Source organism: Ornithodoros turicata, chromosome 5 (genome assembly GCF_037126465.1).
Source record: "Ornithodoros turicata isolate Travis chromosome 5, ASM3712646v1, whole genome shotgun sequence".
NCBI classification, from domain to species: Eukaryota; Metazoa; Arthropoda; class Arachnida; order Ixodida; family Argasidae; genus Ornithodoros; species Ornithodoros turicata.
The window spans coordinates 16773387-16790090 of NC_088205.1; the positions used below are offsets into that span (position 1 = coordinate 16773387).

At 46.9% G+C, this 16704-nt stretch overlaps 1 protein-coding gene across 2 annotated transcripts in view; it reads left to right on the forward strand.

Moving 5' to 3' along the window:
- LOC135394115 (cell adhesion molecule DSCAM-like) overlaps positions 1 to 16704 on the forward strand; it is a 166958-nt gene that overhangs the window by 94119 nt on the left and 56135 nt on the right. For both annotated transcript variants that reach the window (XM_064624632.1, XM_064624633.1), the window contains 6 exons: positions 6489 to 6664; positions 9378 to 9653; positions 10463 to 10870; positions 11384 to 11542; positions 15470 to 15757; positions 16033 to 16149. In XM_064624632.1, the coding sequence (XP_064480702.1) occupies positions 6489 to 6664; positions 9378 to 9653; positions 10463 to 10870; positions 11384 to 11542; positions 15470 to 15757; positions 16033 to 16149 (1424 nt within the window). The remainder of the gene's footprint in view (positions 1 to 6488; positions 6665 to 9377; positions 9654 to 10462; positions 10871 to 11383; positions 11543 to 15469; positions 15758 to 16032; positions 16150 to 16704) is intronic.

Below are 16704 nucleotides of genomic sequence, written 5' to 3' on the forward strand. Positions count from 1 at the left end.
GCGGCTTTGCGGACTCAAAAACAAAAAAACAAAAATGAAACAAAAATTATTTTCATAAACAAAACTGCATCGTCGAAAAGAAAAAAAAACAAAGAATAAAGGTCAGGTAGCAGTTTCGTCCGAGAGTCAAATGGAAAAATTTGAAGAGCTCCAAAACAGGAGAATAATACACAAACGTGTGGAAGCCGGTACAAAAGAAAACAAATAAGGAATTGTTCGCGCCATGCTTGCGAGAGGAGTTTTCTTTCTTCCTCTTCCTCATATTCTTTTTCTTTTTTTCTAGGATAAGAAAGCAAATAATAAGGAAGGGAACATTCAGCGTGAAGTTTTGGGAGAAATGCTCGGAGGGAAATGTTTGTTCTCCAATGTTTGTTCGGTTTCTGAAAGTATACGTCGCTGGGAGTCGTGTCGTGGAAGACGGATGTTTTTTTGCGGGGCAAAGGAGCAAAATAATGAATTGAATTATTTTCGTTGCCCGTTTGTCCCTCGTTCTTGTTTGCTCTGCTTATTTATCCGCTGGATAGCGTGGTACGGCGTGGGCGCAGAAACGACTGGAATAAAAAAGACAAAGGGTCTTTGAGGCTTTTTTGAGGCTACTACGTCGAAACTATTGACACGTGTACGAAAAATATATTAAAAGAAAGTGACGTCAACACTCATCAGAATTAACACGCGCAACACTGACACAACGCTGTCTACACAACACAAAGCTACGCGTAAAATGTGCCAGAGTCTACAGATGTAAAACAATGCTACAACGGTCCGACGAGTACAGGAGTTCTTAGTTCGACTGTGTCCTAAATAACGCCTCCGTAATTTCTGTTTGTAATCAACGTTAACAAGATGTTAAAAACTAAAACCCATTCGACTAATGCAGCGTATCGTCCTTCCGCCGCGTCATTCTCCGATTCAGACAATTTCGCCCAATCCAACGGTATTTCAACAATAAAAAAGATGAAGTGAACACATCGAAATCTCGCGCGAAAATCCTACTAATGCCTCCTCTCACAAGAAATGTATAAGCGGCAAACTTCTTCCCGAAGCCATCAGACAAACTCCACCATTGGAGATGAAGGACATTAAAGGGGCTCTCTCTTTAAGCGGGCCAAACTAAATTGTTTGGGGCTCGACGCGATCTCCCCAGTGTGGCATAGATGGGCCATTTGTTTAAGCTTAATTGAGCAGCCGCCGAACGGAGTTTTCATTTTTATTTTTTTTCCAAATAAATATCTGCAATTAAGTTTAGGGCTAAAGCTGTAGTCTACGCATAAAGGGATCACAATGTATCAGCTTTTTATTCGCTACGCATGACGTCATTATAACGTGTTAAAAATTAATAGGTTGCTTATGTAATGAACTTCGTGCGTGCTCGCGTGCATTTTTTACTGTGAAAATATAAGAGGCGATCCTTCTAGCTGCTTCAGCTGGGGCGGGAAGCTATTATAGCCGTTGTGGTGCTTCGTATATTATTCAGCGCAGATGATGGTAGCACCTGGCTTCCGCAGCGAGTGAAGCGTGTTACGTAATTGATAACGGTCTCGAGGGAACGGTGGGGTACGAATTTGTTGTGAAGAGTCTTCATTATGCATCATTTATTAAGTATAACCTGCTGTATGTGCTATGAATTATTGTTCGCAGAACTACTTTTACCTCTGCGCGTCAACGATAGCGGACTTCGAGTGACGCACGATGCGGAATATGGAAGTTATATATACTGGAAAGATGCGTAGGACGGTCTCGTACAGCCGGGGCGATTCCGAAACTTAGCCAAAACTATCTTCACGAGTACTGTACACATACAACCGTCAAAGTTTCATTCGGAATAACCAAGTCGTTTTCGAAGAATTTGTGGAAACGTGCCGTAATAGCAGACGACGAAAGCTGCGCTTCTCTCATGCACACGTCATGTATGACGTCAGCCTGCGGGTACGTCGTCGTTGTCATGGTAATTTGCAGAAGCACCTCGGGTTGAGTCATCCCCTTTGCTCTCGAAATGAGGACATTCAGGCATATACCTCCGCGAGTGGAGAATGTAGTCCGAGCATTGACTGTGGGGTCTCCGATAATGTGGCGCATAATCGGATACGTGGAAGCCAAGTCACGTGTTTCCTTTCCGCGAGTAATTAATGCGTTTTTTAAATAAACACGCACTCCTTCGCCATGTACGTCGTCAGCGACACTTCATTGCGAAGCATGATCAGTGTACAACGGGGAGTGTAATGGAAGCGCGCGTAATATATTTTTATTCGGAGCTGTAATGCGACCGCGCGCGCCGATGGCCAGCGACTTCAGATTTGTGATTGTAGATGGGGTTGTCCTGCGACTTTTAACTTGTCTCTGAGGATTAACATAGTTGTTCTAAACCACCATGTTTGCACTTCTTAGAATGTGCGTTTTTCACCTGAAAACTGAAAGAAAATGTACGAGAGTTGCCGCGGTGCCCAGTAACTTCTCAAAAAGTCGTCTGCTCACGGCGATGCCCCAGCGCGCGCAAAAGCAGACGATTTCTGTATCCTATCACGGACTTACCCGCAGGGCGACGTGGCCATTCTTATTGTTGCCAACGCAGATCGCGGCATGCTCTGCAATCTTTATCCGTTTAATTCGGTTATTTAATAACTGTGGCGTGTTTTGTCGTGTAAATTAGCAGTATTCCATTTTCAACAAAGGGCAATCGAATGGTACACTTTATGAAAGGGGCAGGGGGTACGAGACCGTCCCTTTAAACAACGTTGCGTAATGTGAATAGATATGTGCGCGTAGTATGGCCCTTATTAGGCATTTCTTATGCAACGGCGCATACGAATATTTTGCTGTTCGCGGTACATGTTGGAATATGTTGTAGGTTCCTCCTGATTATGCTATATCCAGCATCCTATGTCTAATATATCTACGGGCTTACTTTACCAGCGGCATGGCAGATGGCGGCATGTGGTATGGCATTTGGCAGATGGTGCTACGTGGCGTTATTTCAGAGAGCAGAAAGATCCCACACTATGGGCTGTGATTCCGCGTGATTCGAAGTGAATACCTGTCACGTTGGATTGTCAGCGCTGTAGCTCCGTGCAAGAAGATGATGCTGGGGAGCATGCACAAAGACGTGTCCGATGCTATCATTTTCTTTGAGAGCCTTTTCACTCTGAAATACCTGTCGGTAGCGAAGAAAAAGCAGCTGTAGCCTACTGGGATACCATCGAAAAGATGTTTCCGCCACCTTTATATCCTCAGTTCACGGTTATGTTCCAGGAGGGCACCGCCCTTCACAGACTCGAACGATTCACGACTAAATCGGCCACTAGAGATTTCTTCATAAAGCCGCGCATGGAGGTCCTACCAGAAAGAACATGGGAACTGTCGAAGGGCTTTGCGGTGCGTCAAGTGCGACTTGTGTGGGGAAGGCGAAACGCTGTCCACGTGTCAGCAGAACAACCTTCGCTTTCTGGGCAGACTCCAATAAAGTGTTCAATTTGAATTTTGACGTCGACTGGCAGCAGATCAAGTTCATTGACCCACAGAAAATCGGAAACATATAGTTGGAATCGATTATTTTCTTGGGTCTGCATTCTCTCTGGTTGATGCGGACAGCTTTGACTAATCGGGAAGCGAACTTGAAGTCACCCTGGGACTACTTCCACGGAATGATGAAGTGAACTCTTAGTGTCGTCGAACTAAGATACGGACACGACAAATATTGGAGGGACATCAAACTAGCCATGGACTATGTAGCAGCAGGAACTACTGCGAGACAACGGTGTACAAACCCATAGTTTCTGTCTCTTAAGTGTGATATACTGTGCACGTGAGTTTTGGGACAGCCTCATCGTCATGGGGCAAGGAAGAGAATAAAGTGTGGAATGAGAAACGGGTGGTGGATGCGTACTTCCAACGATACCACAGGATACCACGAGCATTGGCATGTCTACTTGTGGGGACGCCCCTTTACTCTACGTACTGACCATCAAGCGTTAGTAACCTTGCTTGGCACACAAGGCTCTGGACATCGCCCTCTTCGTATATCAAGATGGTCCGCCAGATTGCTGTACTACAACTTCACTATAGAGTACAAGAAGGGAGCCGAGAATTATATTGCGGATGCCCTATCAAGGTTACCACTACAGTCACATGATGTTGATGAAGAAATTGTCTGCACCATCTCCAGCCCCATTTCAAAAGAAGAATTACAAGAGGCTACGTTGCTCGATCCAGAAATCAGCGAGGTCATCGGTGCACTTGAACAAAGAACTTGGTCGCGACATGCTCACACAGCTCCCGCAATGGGTCCGTACCATCGCTGCGGACGTGAACTTTCCGTTGTAAATGGACTTCTGCATCGTGGCGAACGTTTAGTGGTCCCACGTGCACTAACTTCCAGGCTGCTTGAGATGGCACACGAGACGCACCCTGGAATTGTGCGTACAAAGCAGCGACTTAGAGATTTGTACTGGCGGCCCGGGATGGATGCCCAAGTGGAAAAGATGGTGCACGATTGCTCTATCTGTCAGTCTGCTGACAAATCTGCCAAGGTTGCATCTGCACCTTTGCACCCAGTAGTATTTCCAGCTACACCCTGGTCAAAACTGGGAATGGACATAGTTGGACCGTTCGAAGACGCTCCTCCTTCGTGCCGTTACGCCATAACGCTTATGGATTACCATAGCAAGTGGCCAGAAATTTCATTTGCGCCCGCTGTTACAACATCTACAGTGGAAGCATTCCTTATGCACGTATTCAGTCGCGAAGGCTACCCCGACGAGATAGTCACAGACAATGGCCCGCAATTTGTGTCCACACACTTCAAAGCCTTCCTGCGAGAACGAGGTATTCAGCACACAACAGTATCAGTCTACTATCCACAAGCCAACGGTCAAGTTGAACGTTTCAACAGAGTGCTCAAGGACACCATACAAGTTGCAACACTACAGCGCAAAGACATCAAACGCGCAATCCTTGAGCATCTCGCGGTATACAGAAGCACACCGCACGCTACAACAGGTGTCTCTCCAGCGTGCTTCTGCATGGCCGGAACTTTCGAACGCGCGTCAACGTGGTAGGACTTCAAAAGCCCTCAGCAACACCCGACATGTCGAGAGTCAAGGCACGTGTGTCGTCAAAACAGAGTAAGCAGAAGGTCTACACCGACGACAAGCGATCTGCAAGGTTCCGCAAATTCATGCCGGGAGACTATGTTCGAGTGCGCCTACCGGGTCGCCGAAAGAAAGGACGGTCAAATTTTTCTGCACCCTTCAGAATCATCGCTTCCCGGGGACCACTATCTTTTTTGCTGGAAGACGGCAGGATATGGCATTCGTCGAAGTTTACACCATTTTATGGTGAGCTGAGGCCACCAGAAGGCCAAGTACAACCGGACGTACCGCCCTCTTTCGGCTACTCTTGGTGGCCTATTGACGACAACGCACCTGTTTCGGACAGTGCATGTGTCTCCCCTCAAGACCAATCTCCGCACAAAGGCGCAACAGTACATCCGCTGCCATCCCTCGAACAGCAGGACCCGCCTCTACGCAGAAGTACACGACAACGTTCCGCTCCTGTCCGTTACCCTTCCAACGAGAACGACGCACCACAGGTCATTGCCGACGACAGAGTGCACTAATTTTTCCCTACAGCGGGAACTATTTTTCTTAACATGGAACATTTTGCTTAACTGCGATTATTTTTCTTAACAGGGGGGGGGGGGGGGATATGTGATATACTGTGCACGTGAGTTTTGGGACAGCCTCATCGTCATGGGGCAAGGAAGAGAATAAAGTGTGGAATGAGAAACGGGTGGTGGCTGCGTACTTCCAACGATACCACATTAAGCTGTCTCGGAAATTACTCAATCCCCAACAAATAAGAAACACAGTGTAGACATGGTAACCTCCTCCACTTCATCATCACAATATATATGTTGCTGCAACGCGCGCGACTCGCTCTATGTTGTGCCTCGTAAATTTTGTAAAATTGTAAATGAAATATTCTATTCTCGCATGAAAAAAAGTATTATTCTATCCTATTCTTTCTGCCAGCATGGCTGTTAGCACGCTGTAATGATGATGCTGAGGATGACGTAACCTACTTCACCTGAAAGATGTGCTTCCCAGCCAACATCATGTGGACGTTTCTAACAGTGTAAATCGTACAAGACGGCTGAGCTCGATGTATATTATTTTTGTCAGCAGAACGCAGAGCGCCTAATTAGTGTCATCCAAGTAGAACATGAAGCAGGAAGACCTATGACTAAGTCATGCGAAAGACTGAGAAGTGGTGGGTACGGATCCTACGTGCTGTTTCGTGCTCTGTTTTCGGGCAAACGGATGCCGGCACAGTTGCTCCTGAAGTCAGTGCGGAGCATATACTAATCATACTCTCCTTTTTGCTGCCCTCCTCCTTCTATCTACGCCAGTATACTGCTCTCATAGCTACAACTGTTTCGCGGTGCGAACAGGGAAATTTTCTTCCGTTTAACAAAGGCGTCTTTCTCTCTGCAGGTGGTACCGCTTAGCGAGACGGCAGCTCGAACTTGTCCCAACTGGGGCGGGAGCAAGGCAGCTGAACGGTGTTCTAACATTCGACGTGGCGGGCACGCATATGAGCGGGACATATGTGTGCGTAGCGAAGAACGACCTCGGCGAGTCACGCACGGAGAGCGTCGTACATGTCAACGGTAAGTGACATTACGACAAAGCTGTGACAATAGAGCCGTCCGTTCGGTGACTGCGGTGTTATTACCTGGGAAAAGCAAAGCTGTGCCACGCGAAGTTACCTCCTGACCTTCTCTTACTATTGGGGTCTAACGAAACGACGGTCAGTGAGGAGTGTCAATCTCAAAACATCAGAACGAACTGTAAATGAAATTAAAATGTACGACATCGATTCTTTTTTTCATGTGTGTGTGTCTTTTCGTGTACAAGAGGAGTGTAAAGTCGGCTTTCCCTCATCAAATTTCATTATGTGGCAGAGCACGCTCTACAGAAACAACTAACTGTGAAACTTGCGGTATTGTACAGGCTATTGTTAGGGAGTGACTTTCTCGGGTTAAACCCGATTCCGCCCCGGTTATCCCCCCCCCCCCCTGAACTGACCTGCGACCAATTCGGGTTAAACGCCATTTCTCCCCGAATTCGAGTCACTATGAAATCCTCAAGTGACGTTTCCACTTAAGACGAACAAAGGTCATCACATGTAACACGTGTACGAATGGGTCACTTACGTTCCCAGCAGTACACCCATGTGTGTCTGCACTATCTATGCCTTCGGGGATTAGCGCTGGCAGGTCACCGAAAAAAATGATTAAGAAAGGACTTACTACACAAGAGGATAAACACAAACACCCGATAACATCCGAAGCCACAATTATCGCCCGATTTCTCCCCGAATTACAAGATTTAAAACTAGCGCCCGCTTTTTACCCCCCCCCCCCCGAATCTGAGAAAGGCGTTTAACCCAAAAAAAGCCACTCTCTAGCTATTGTACGCACCATGAATAGACTTTTATAATATAGGGAAATACCTTTTTTAGTTACAATAAATTGCTATATACCCGAAGTCAAGTAGGCCTTATCATGTGGTAGTTGCATACCCTTTTGCAAACAATGTTCTCCTGGCCGTTCGTGCATCCCACCTGCGAAACGGCACCGTGCAGCTCTCGTGGCTTTTTATTTAAAAAAAAACTCTTTTTACAAAACTAAAAACGAAACACCCTTCATATATCATTATCGTATTATAATAATATAATGGCATGTAATAACAACAAATTAAAAATAAATAGGATACGCACGGTTGTGTAGGATAAAATTTGGATATACAGTGTGAATGAACAAGTAACAATTCTTTAACTGCCGGCAGTGGGGTAGGGCATCGCCCTCGCGATGAAACTACCCAATCATCATCTATAAAATAAAGTTGTTGGTGGTGGTGTAATTGCAACAATAATACGCGCAAAACAGGGGTATTGATTCAAGACATCCTATTTACAGACATCCGCGCGGCTTTCTATGTGCATTCGATCAGTCGACCAAGTAAAACCGCTTCATGTTTAGCCGTTCAGTTGCTAGGCAATGGAAACGGAGCGGAACTTTTTTTTTAAACTTGTGTACTTTCCATCAGGATAAACATAGCATTCGAAGCCGGTTTCACGTAGTATCGCACACTGTCACTCCCAACGCAATTAGAGCGCGGCTACGCTCTACATTCTTAGCACTTAATTTAGGAAGCCTGGTACTCGCAAGGAATCATCAAGCTAAAAATGATAGATCTTCATCTTATTCACGCACACAAACATCTTGCCCGGGATAAGAGGCCTCTTTGGGACGTCGTCTCGCACAGAAATAGCGGCGTACTTTAGTAAAGTACACCGTTGGGCTTTTTCGAGGGCCTACTGCTACTTAGATTAAAATTTCGCACATGCCGCGCGCTCGTGATAATTAGCTGGTTCCTATGTACACTCTGCTAATCATCTGTGCCGGACCTTTTTTGCTTTTCTTTCATTCCATTAATTCTTCCCCTGTGGTTAACTTGCGCAAAGAACTGCGGTCTCTTAAGGAGACCTTGTACGAAACATCTCTTACGGACGTGCTTGATTAGGGTAATTTTGTGTTGCGTTCTTGCCAGTGTTTTTCTAGTAGCCATTAGGTTGCGGTATGTAAAGAGAGACTGCGAAAGAACATTTTGTTGCGGCACATTTTAGCCGCGCGAACAACGACCGCGTGACGCACTGAACGTGCTCGAAGAAACTTAGATATTATTGTAAGTGGATTCACTATCTTTTGTTCCTTTCGCTCTTTAAATGTCTTTCACGGTCCGGCGCTATTTCTTTTTTTCCGTCAGTAATTCGCGTTAAAATGCGCTGAAATCGTACACGGGAGCTGTCGGATTAAAAGAAGGAGAATATCTTACATGGGTCAATAACACTATTTTTATTATTATTATTATGTGGGGCAGTATTGCACCAGACCACGCGCTTTTGGTGGACAGATTCGATTTTGTAATCTATAGTGCTGCAGAAAGTATTTCGAAAGTATTTCAGCACGTACGTTGCATGTGGCGCTACTATCAGTAGTATTTCTGCACCCTGTTTGTGCTGTGGAGTTGTAATTTTCAAAGGTGATTCGGAAAAAGATGCAGGCGGTGCTCATTTTCATACCTGAGAAACTCACACGTGGGACACATTTGACAGTCAGCAAACGGCAGCGCGAAGATTTCAAATTATATCTTTCACTGGTTGTAATGCGACATCTGTGGCTTGTGATTGATTTATGGCAACTTTGAGTGCTGATTTCGCCTTCTTACATTCCGGATTCAGATAAAGAAACGAACTTGTGTTTTATGTCTTACTCCGTATATCTCTTCTTCTAATATTTGTACACTTTTTTCTTGCAGATGTCTCGGGGGCGTCTTTGGTGCCAAATTACCAAGCGGTGGAGCCCGGAAAGACGGCTACACTCAACTGTAGCGTCACTTCCGGCAGGACGAACCCTCTACACGTGACCTGGTTTAAAGATGGCCGCCAGCTTAAGACTGACGGCCGCGTTCGTTCCATTACGCCGACTAGGCTCAAGATCGACTCTCTACAGAGAGAGGATGGCGGGATGTACCAATGCTTTGTAGGAATAAATCAAGATGGGGTCCAGGCGGCCGCGGAGGTAATCATTAACGGTAAGTAAGATAACACCATGCCATGAAGTCGTCCTCGGAAACACTGGTTGTCCATGCACCATTTTTTTCCCCTCAAATAATAACTATTATGTTTGAAGAAGTAAATGCATGAGAAGGAATTGTGGGACAGAAGTCTGAATTTTGTTCTTTTCAGTCAATGAACAGTACGAGCAACATTTTCTATTCTCAATCAATCTGTGTTCAATGGTAAATTTATGAAGGGGGGGGGGGGGCTGACCAAAGCCCTTAAAGTACAGGTGATTACTATTCAACCAGTTTCATGCGCGTCGCACATTTGTTCACTTTCCGTGCGCGACCTGAAGATGGCAATTATTTAGGAATAAAAGCTCTATTTTATTACCCACCGCCTGTACAGTCGACCACAATCATTGGGCTAGCACCTGCCCTTCGGCAAAGAAAATAATAATAATCAATTATAGGCGGTTTGAAAGGAAGACAAAACATAAAGCACGCGCGAAGTTCCTTAAAGTTTGCAGTCATAAAAATCGCTTGCACAGGAACCGAAGCGGAGATCATCATCAAAATTACTACAAACAAACGGTCCAATATCGTGCAAGTTTTTGAACCCACACGAGAAGTACTAGTGTGCGGACAACTCTCTCTCTCTTTCTCACGTTCACACAGACACACGCATCTCTGTTTTTTTTACACCTGCTATTAAACTGTATCTCCATATGTAACATAAACGTCACATATGGGTCGACGTGTGTTGTTGCTTATTCCTCGTCGCCAAAAATGTACTCTGCACCTCGAGATATAATGCATTCTTAATCCCTCTTCATTCGCAGCTAGGGAACCAACGCTGAGCCAAGTGTTCTACCAGAAAACGGCAAAGCCCAGTGAAAGTATGGCGCTCCAATGTCAAAGCGAAGGTACACCTCGACCAGTAGTCACGTGGACTCGCAACGACGAACCGGTCTTCTCCGATGCACGCATCCGAATATCCAGCGACCGCGCGAGTGACCACGTGATCTCGGTGCTCAACTTCTCCAGGGTTCGTCTCGAAGACTCTGCAGTGTACGCCTGCGTCGCGAAAAACGACGTGGGCACCGTGGTGCATTCGGCGAGGCTCAACGTGCTCGGTACTCTGTTTATGCATCGAGAGTCGTCTAACGCTACTGTGGTCGCCGGACAGGATGTGACGTTAAAGTGCCCTTACGGAGGGTTTCCGGTGGAAAGTGTAACGTGGTATAAGGGTAAGTGAATGCCTCACGGGGTAACGGGTGCTGCGGGGGGGTACATGAACTGGTGGTACCTGTATGAGGCCGTTTTATGGGAGTTTTGTTGATAAAACTTGTTGTGTTAGAAATGGCTGGAAAATTTTTATAGGTTTTACTGTAGTGTAAATGTGTTATTACATCGATTATTTCCTATTTTAGCGCAACAACGTAAAAGACAGGCAGGTACAGATATATTGCTAGTGCAGTTGGCTTTAGTTGAATTTGGGTTATTATGACTATTATTGTTATTGGCATCATTATAAATATTTATTGTAAACATGAAGCTGACCACAATTATGTTGACAACAATTAATCAGCCCATCGTTAAAACTCCAGTTTAACTCAGGGACTCATTCATTCGTTTCGTCAGTGATACCATTACAAAATATTCGTTCCTTCTGAATTCCTAAAGAACTGCGCCATAATACTGTCTTAACAAAAACCCGTCAAGAGTAACGCGTCTCCAAAAGCCGCAACGAATTATTGCAGACGACCACATGCTGCCGAGGAACAATCGCCAATCTGTGGACGACGACGGCAACCTCCACATCCGGGACGCCCAACACGCTGGAGACGCCGGTGACTACGCGTGCGTCGTGAAAGGCTACACGCAAGAAGTTCGTGCCACTACGCACCTCGTATTTGTAGGTCTGTAGGTCAGGGTCTCTTTCTCTGTGTTGCCCTACGGCGAGAAAATGTTGAAGGCAGTCCCCTCCATTGGAGGACTCCGCGAAGTTTCTTTGGCGCAGAACTTACTTTGGTTTATACATTTCGTTTAATTAATTCACTCTAACTTATTCATTATTCGATTAAAATTAACTCGCTAGACTAATTATTTTATTTCTGTTACTTTATTAATGGAGTAATAATTAGAAATTGCATTAACTGCAGTAATTTAATTTATTTATTCGTACACCAAACGGTACAGGCAAAACTCTACGTGAAATTTCTTAAGTCTCAGCAGCATAAACGACTAAAAAGACGTAAATTATTCGTAAAATCATCGATAATGATGGGTCATTTTGCGGCGCATGACCGACGACAGCCATTATACGCCAAATAATGGTGAAAAATGGCGAATTCCATTGACAGAGCAATTTTGTCCCGCGCTGGGTGGGGCTTCGTGCATGCTCCTAGCTGGGGGAGGGGGGGCGTATAGTTTATTCACACAAAAGGAGATGTCAGCCAGACAAGTGCCGGCTTGCTACTCCTTAAAAAAAGAAAGAAAGAAAAGAAAACAGGTGCAGGAGAAGCCGCGATGGCAACGATGTGCTGCGGGCGGTGAGGCTTGCCGCCTGTGCTTCAGAGGGCGGTCATCATTTCGGTGCCCTTGAGGTACTCGAAGAGTGCCTTGGTAACATCCCGTTGCCCAGGGCGCGGGACAGGCCCGTAGAGTTTAGCGAGATCGAGAGGGGGGGGGGGGGGGGGCTCAAGGCTTGGAGGCGTTGAGCGAGGGCGGCACGGGGCACCGAGAACGTCGCGCACGTTAGCAGGAGGTGGGCTACGTCAGCGATGGCGCCGCAGGCATCGCAGTTTGCGTTGCCGCGTCTGCCCATCTTGTGCAGGAGTGACGGAGTGTAGGCGACGTTAAGGCGAAGGCGATGACGGAGGGTTTCCTCGGCCTGGTAAGGTGTTGGGTGGGGTAAAGTTGCATCGCGGGGTCGATGGCACGAAGAAAGGTGTTGCATCGAATAGCGTCTGCAATGAGGTGGCGGGTTTCAGAGGCAGACCATCGACGGATTTGAAGGAGGCAAGTTGATGCGGTGAGCGGTAGGTTTGCGATGGGGCTGTCACAGCTATGCGCGCGCCTTGCTCCTAGCTGGGTCCCACGGGTTTGCTTTGTCAATGGAATGCCAACATTCAGGGTACGATGCGCGCTCTGTGCATAGCGCATGACCCGCGTGCTTTCTCGGCTTCACTTTGGCCACGTGGAGTTTAGCAAAATGCTTTGGAATCGCATAATATAATTACACACAGCGGGACGCGCAATGTTTACAGTGTGCAAGGGACGCACGACTACCTACGCGACACACAAGTTACCATGTATTCACACGCGCGACATCGTCACGGAATATTCTAGTGGAAGAGGAAACGAAAACACTGCTCACAGAGCCGAAGTTCCGTCCCGTGTTATGTGGAGCATTCACACGGTGCGGAATATCCGGAGTGACGTACTGCACATTTAGCAGACGACACTTAGCAGACGACGCCGTCAGCGTGTTTTCCTGCCGTCTGCTACGGAATATCTTGTAGCTGTGTACCAGGATATTCCCCACGGTTAGCAGTGTACGTGAAGACACGACGCTGAGCGCTCGCGCTCACGTAACAGAAAGCTATGGCGCTTTTCGCATCTTCCGCTTCTGGGGGAATGTCGCTCGTGTGAGTACACGGTAGAAAGAATAGAAAGCTCGAACATCACGGCCTCACTTATCGCGCGCATGCCTCCTCTTCTCTGTCGTGTTCCGCTGAGGTAATCGCTGGGTCAAAAACTATTGCTCCTGAGCACCCCGCTCCACCAATGTGGCATTCAACGCATGCCCCGCTTCTGCCAATAGAACAGTTTTTGCCCCTTGCCGGGCAAAACTTTGACCCAGCTTTGCCAATGGAATGCCCCATAAGATCAAGGCTGGGACACACACGTTAAATAAAATATGCGTAGAATAAGGCTTGACGTGGAAACTGTGTGAAGAATGAGTAAACAGTAGCAGGAGGGAGCAGCATAGCAAGGAAAACAGTTCGAATCACCCATGGCTCAATAAAGTAAACACTTCCCCATCTAATGCTTCTGGTCGAAGCGCACAGAAAAATTTCGGGCGTTCGCAATACGCTTATGTCTGCACTGTGTTAGCACAGAGAAACGGCTCTGGCTATGAGCGTTGCTCACACACAGACAGATGAAATGAGGACAGAAGAAAGCAGAAAGAGATGCGGGGTGTAGTAGGCGTCCTGCGCCGACTTCAGGGGTAACTGTGCAGACTTTTCTCCGGAAAGTCTACCGTGAAACTAGCAGCACAGCCATGGTAGGATTCGAGACCAAACGAGCACCAAAGAACGGATGCTGTTGAGCCACCCTGCTTGTTTTTATGGCGAATTCGGGTGGTCATTTCGTGGCAACACGGCCCAGCGCTCGGAAATTGCTGGACCACGTGACCGTTGCCACCCGAACATGAGTGCCAGGGATCTAGCAGTTTTAGTCACTTGGATCACGCTATGGGCATCGCGGTCGGCCGTCTTCGGGCTCCGTCGTCTGCTGAACCACCTGGACATCGATGTGCGGGCCAATGAGGGCACTCGCCACCGTTGCAGTGCGGATGTGAGGACACCGGATATAGGTAGTTGGGCAACCCGCTGCTCGGTTGTCTGGAGACCGGGCGAAAAAGGTGCTAGCTATAGCAAACTTCGGGCGCTCGGAACGAGCCACACGAACGTGCGAGATTGCTTCGCTTTGACCAAGCGAACATGACTGCTCGGAATCTGGCAAAAAAAGTTGCCCCGAAATGACCACCCGAATTCGCCATTAGTAACACGGCAACGAATTAAGAGGAACCCGAGGGGGGGGGGGGATATGTTTATTAAGCAAAGTAAAAAGAGAAGGGAATGGTTAGCCACGAAGTGGGCTTGCTATTCCCTAAAGCTTTCAACCACCCGGATGCAGTATAGGTGGGGTGCATTTGCGTAAGCCGGACCACCAGAAAGAGTGAAGAGAAGCACGCGTATAGGCAGGGTGCGCCGGTTCACCAGAAAGAGGGAAAAAGCACGGGTAAAGCTATGGTGTGACGTCATATGCAGGCCACCTATAGCTGAACTGAATTACCCATGTATAACGTTTTCCGCCAAGCGGCGAAACGCATGCGATGCGTTGTTTGTTTTCAACCAGGGAGTGCGAGACATACAGCGGAGGAAAGGAGTACGTGGCGCCAAGCTATTCATTGCACGACTTGTCCTCAAGAGAACTCATCGGACGGGACCAAAGAGGGGTCGTGGAGGACTTTGTGCAGAAACGGGGTGCGGAGGACCGCATTGTAAGGGAAAAAGCAGTAACTTTAGTCATTTTGGAGACTAAATGAATTCTCATAAAATTTAGTCCCTTTCGAGACTAAATCCATGTGTCTTCAGTGAATGTCAGAGTGGGGACTGCATAGCACGCTCTGTTCAAATAATTCTAGGAGCATAATTTATGTGCACGAATAAAAATACTTCGAATTAAACCGTCAACCGTGATATGTCGACTAATATAAAATCTTGCGACTTGCACAGGGTACAATTTGTCAAGAAAGAACCCCTAACTATTTCATACTCCGTGTGGGTGGAAAATTGCAAAGCTAGCCAAGTTTGCCTTATCCCATCAAATTTACGAACAGCACATGGGGAGCAATTGCAATCTAGGGGACTAAAGCCTGCAATTACTCCCAATTCTCTTCTCTCCCTTTTTCTTTTTTTTTTTTGTGCGTGCGAAGGGGGACTTTAAAATTACTTACATAGGTGGGCATAATGGATTATAACGCACAAGGTGTTCCTTCTTATATGAGCACCGAATACAAGTACGGTGTTTCATGACTCCTGGTTCATTTGCAGTTCCCCCCGTGATCGACGACCACTTCTTTCCTGAAACAATCACCGTCGACGAAGGATCTCGATCGCGTCTGCTGTGCTCTGTGTCACGCGGTGACGGCCCCATCCAGTTCCAATGGTTGAAAGACGGCCGCCCGCTGAGCTCCGTGCCGGATGCATCTCTGCAGTTCGCCGAAGACTCGGCCATGATTAAGTTCCGCCGTATACGGTTCAAAGACAGCGGAAAGTACACGTGCTTCGCAATCAACGATGCTTCTCAGGATAACCGCACCACGGAGGTCATCGTCAACGGTAAGGAGGGTACTGCTACACATATCGCGGGATGGAGTACATATTGAATAAATAATCGTAGATGTCGCGGTGTATGACAGTTAAAGTCGTCGTTCAATTGAACTCCTGTGCGATTTTTAGAACTTAGAAAATTTTGCATTAGTATATCCGCTTAAATTAATTATGGCGTTTTCTTTTCTTTTCGTTTTTTTTTTCTGTTTTTGCTGAAAACGTAAATGTGAAACAGCCGTTGAGACTGCGCGACCACGATCCTTCTTTTTGTTCTTCCCGTTCAGTGAGCCCCCGATTGAAGGACACGCCAAGAAACACGACAGCGACCCAGGGGCGTTCTGTCGTGCTGCAATGCAGCGCAGACGGCTTTCCCACACCCACTATCACGTGGAAGAAACAAGGTTAGTTATTTGTTATATTAACTTTATAGCGTTGCCTTGTCTGATACATGGTTTAAATCTTATCCGCACCTTGCGAGTTGTGGCGTGCACATATATGGAGTAGATATTTCTCATATCGCTCACTGCGTTCCCGTATTGCGCGTCGTGTCTGTGTTTGGGCTCCAATTGATCGTGGTCACCGCGCACATTCACAACTCAATCCATGCTTTAAATTTTGGAGGCGCACGCTATAGTTTTCGAAAACAGCGTGGTTACCCAAACTTGTCCCAAAGTGAACTTGCATCGGTTTCGCGTGGTAACGCATGTTGCAGAAAAGGGAAAGCTAAATGTAACAGCAAATTCAACAACGTAATTTGGGGGGCAAGATTATGTATCTCAAATTAAATTAATTTCGTGGAGAAAATGAGTGCCATGGCTACGGCTTAATGGTGTCGCGGGTTGCAATGCGGTTGGGAAGTCCTATTCTAAAACACTCTTGCGTTTCCCTCGTTTGCTTTGCGTCCGCCCCGTTCATTTGGGGCCCTTAAATTGCGCCCCCTATCCCTAAAGCTCCCG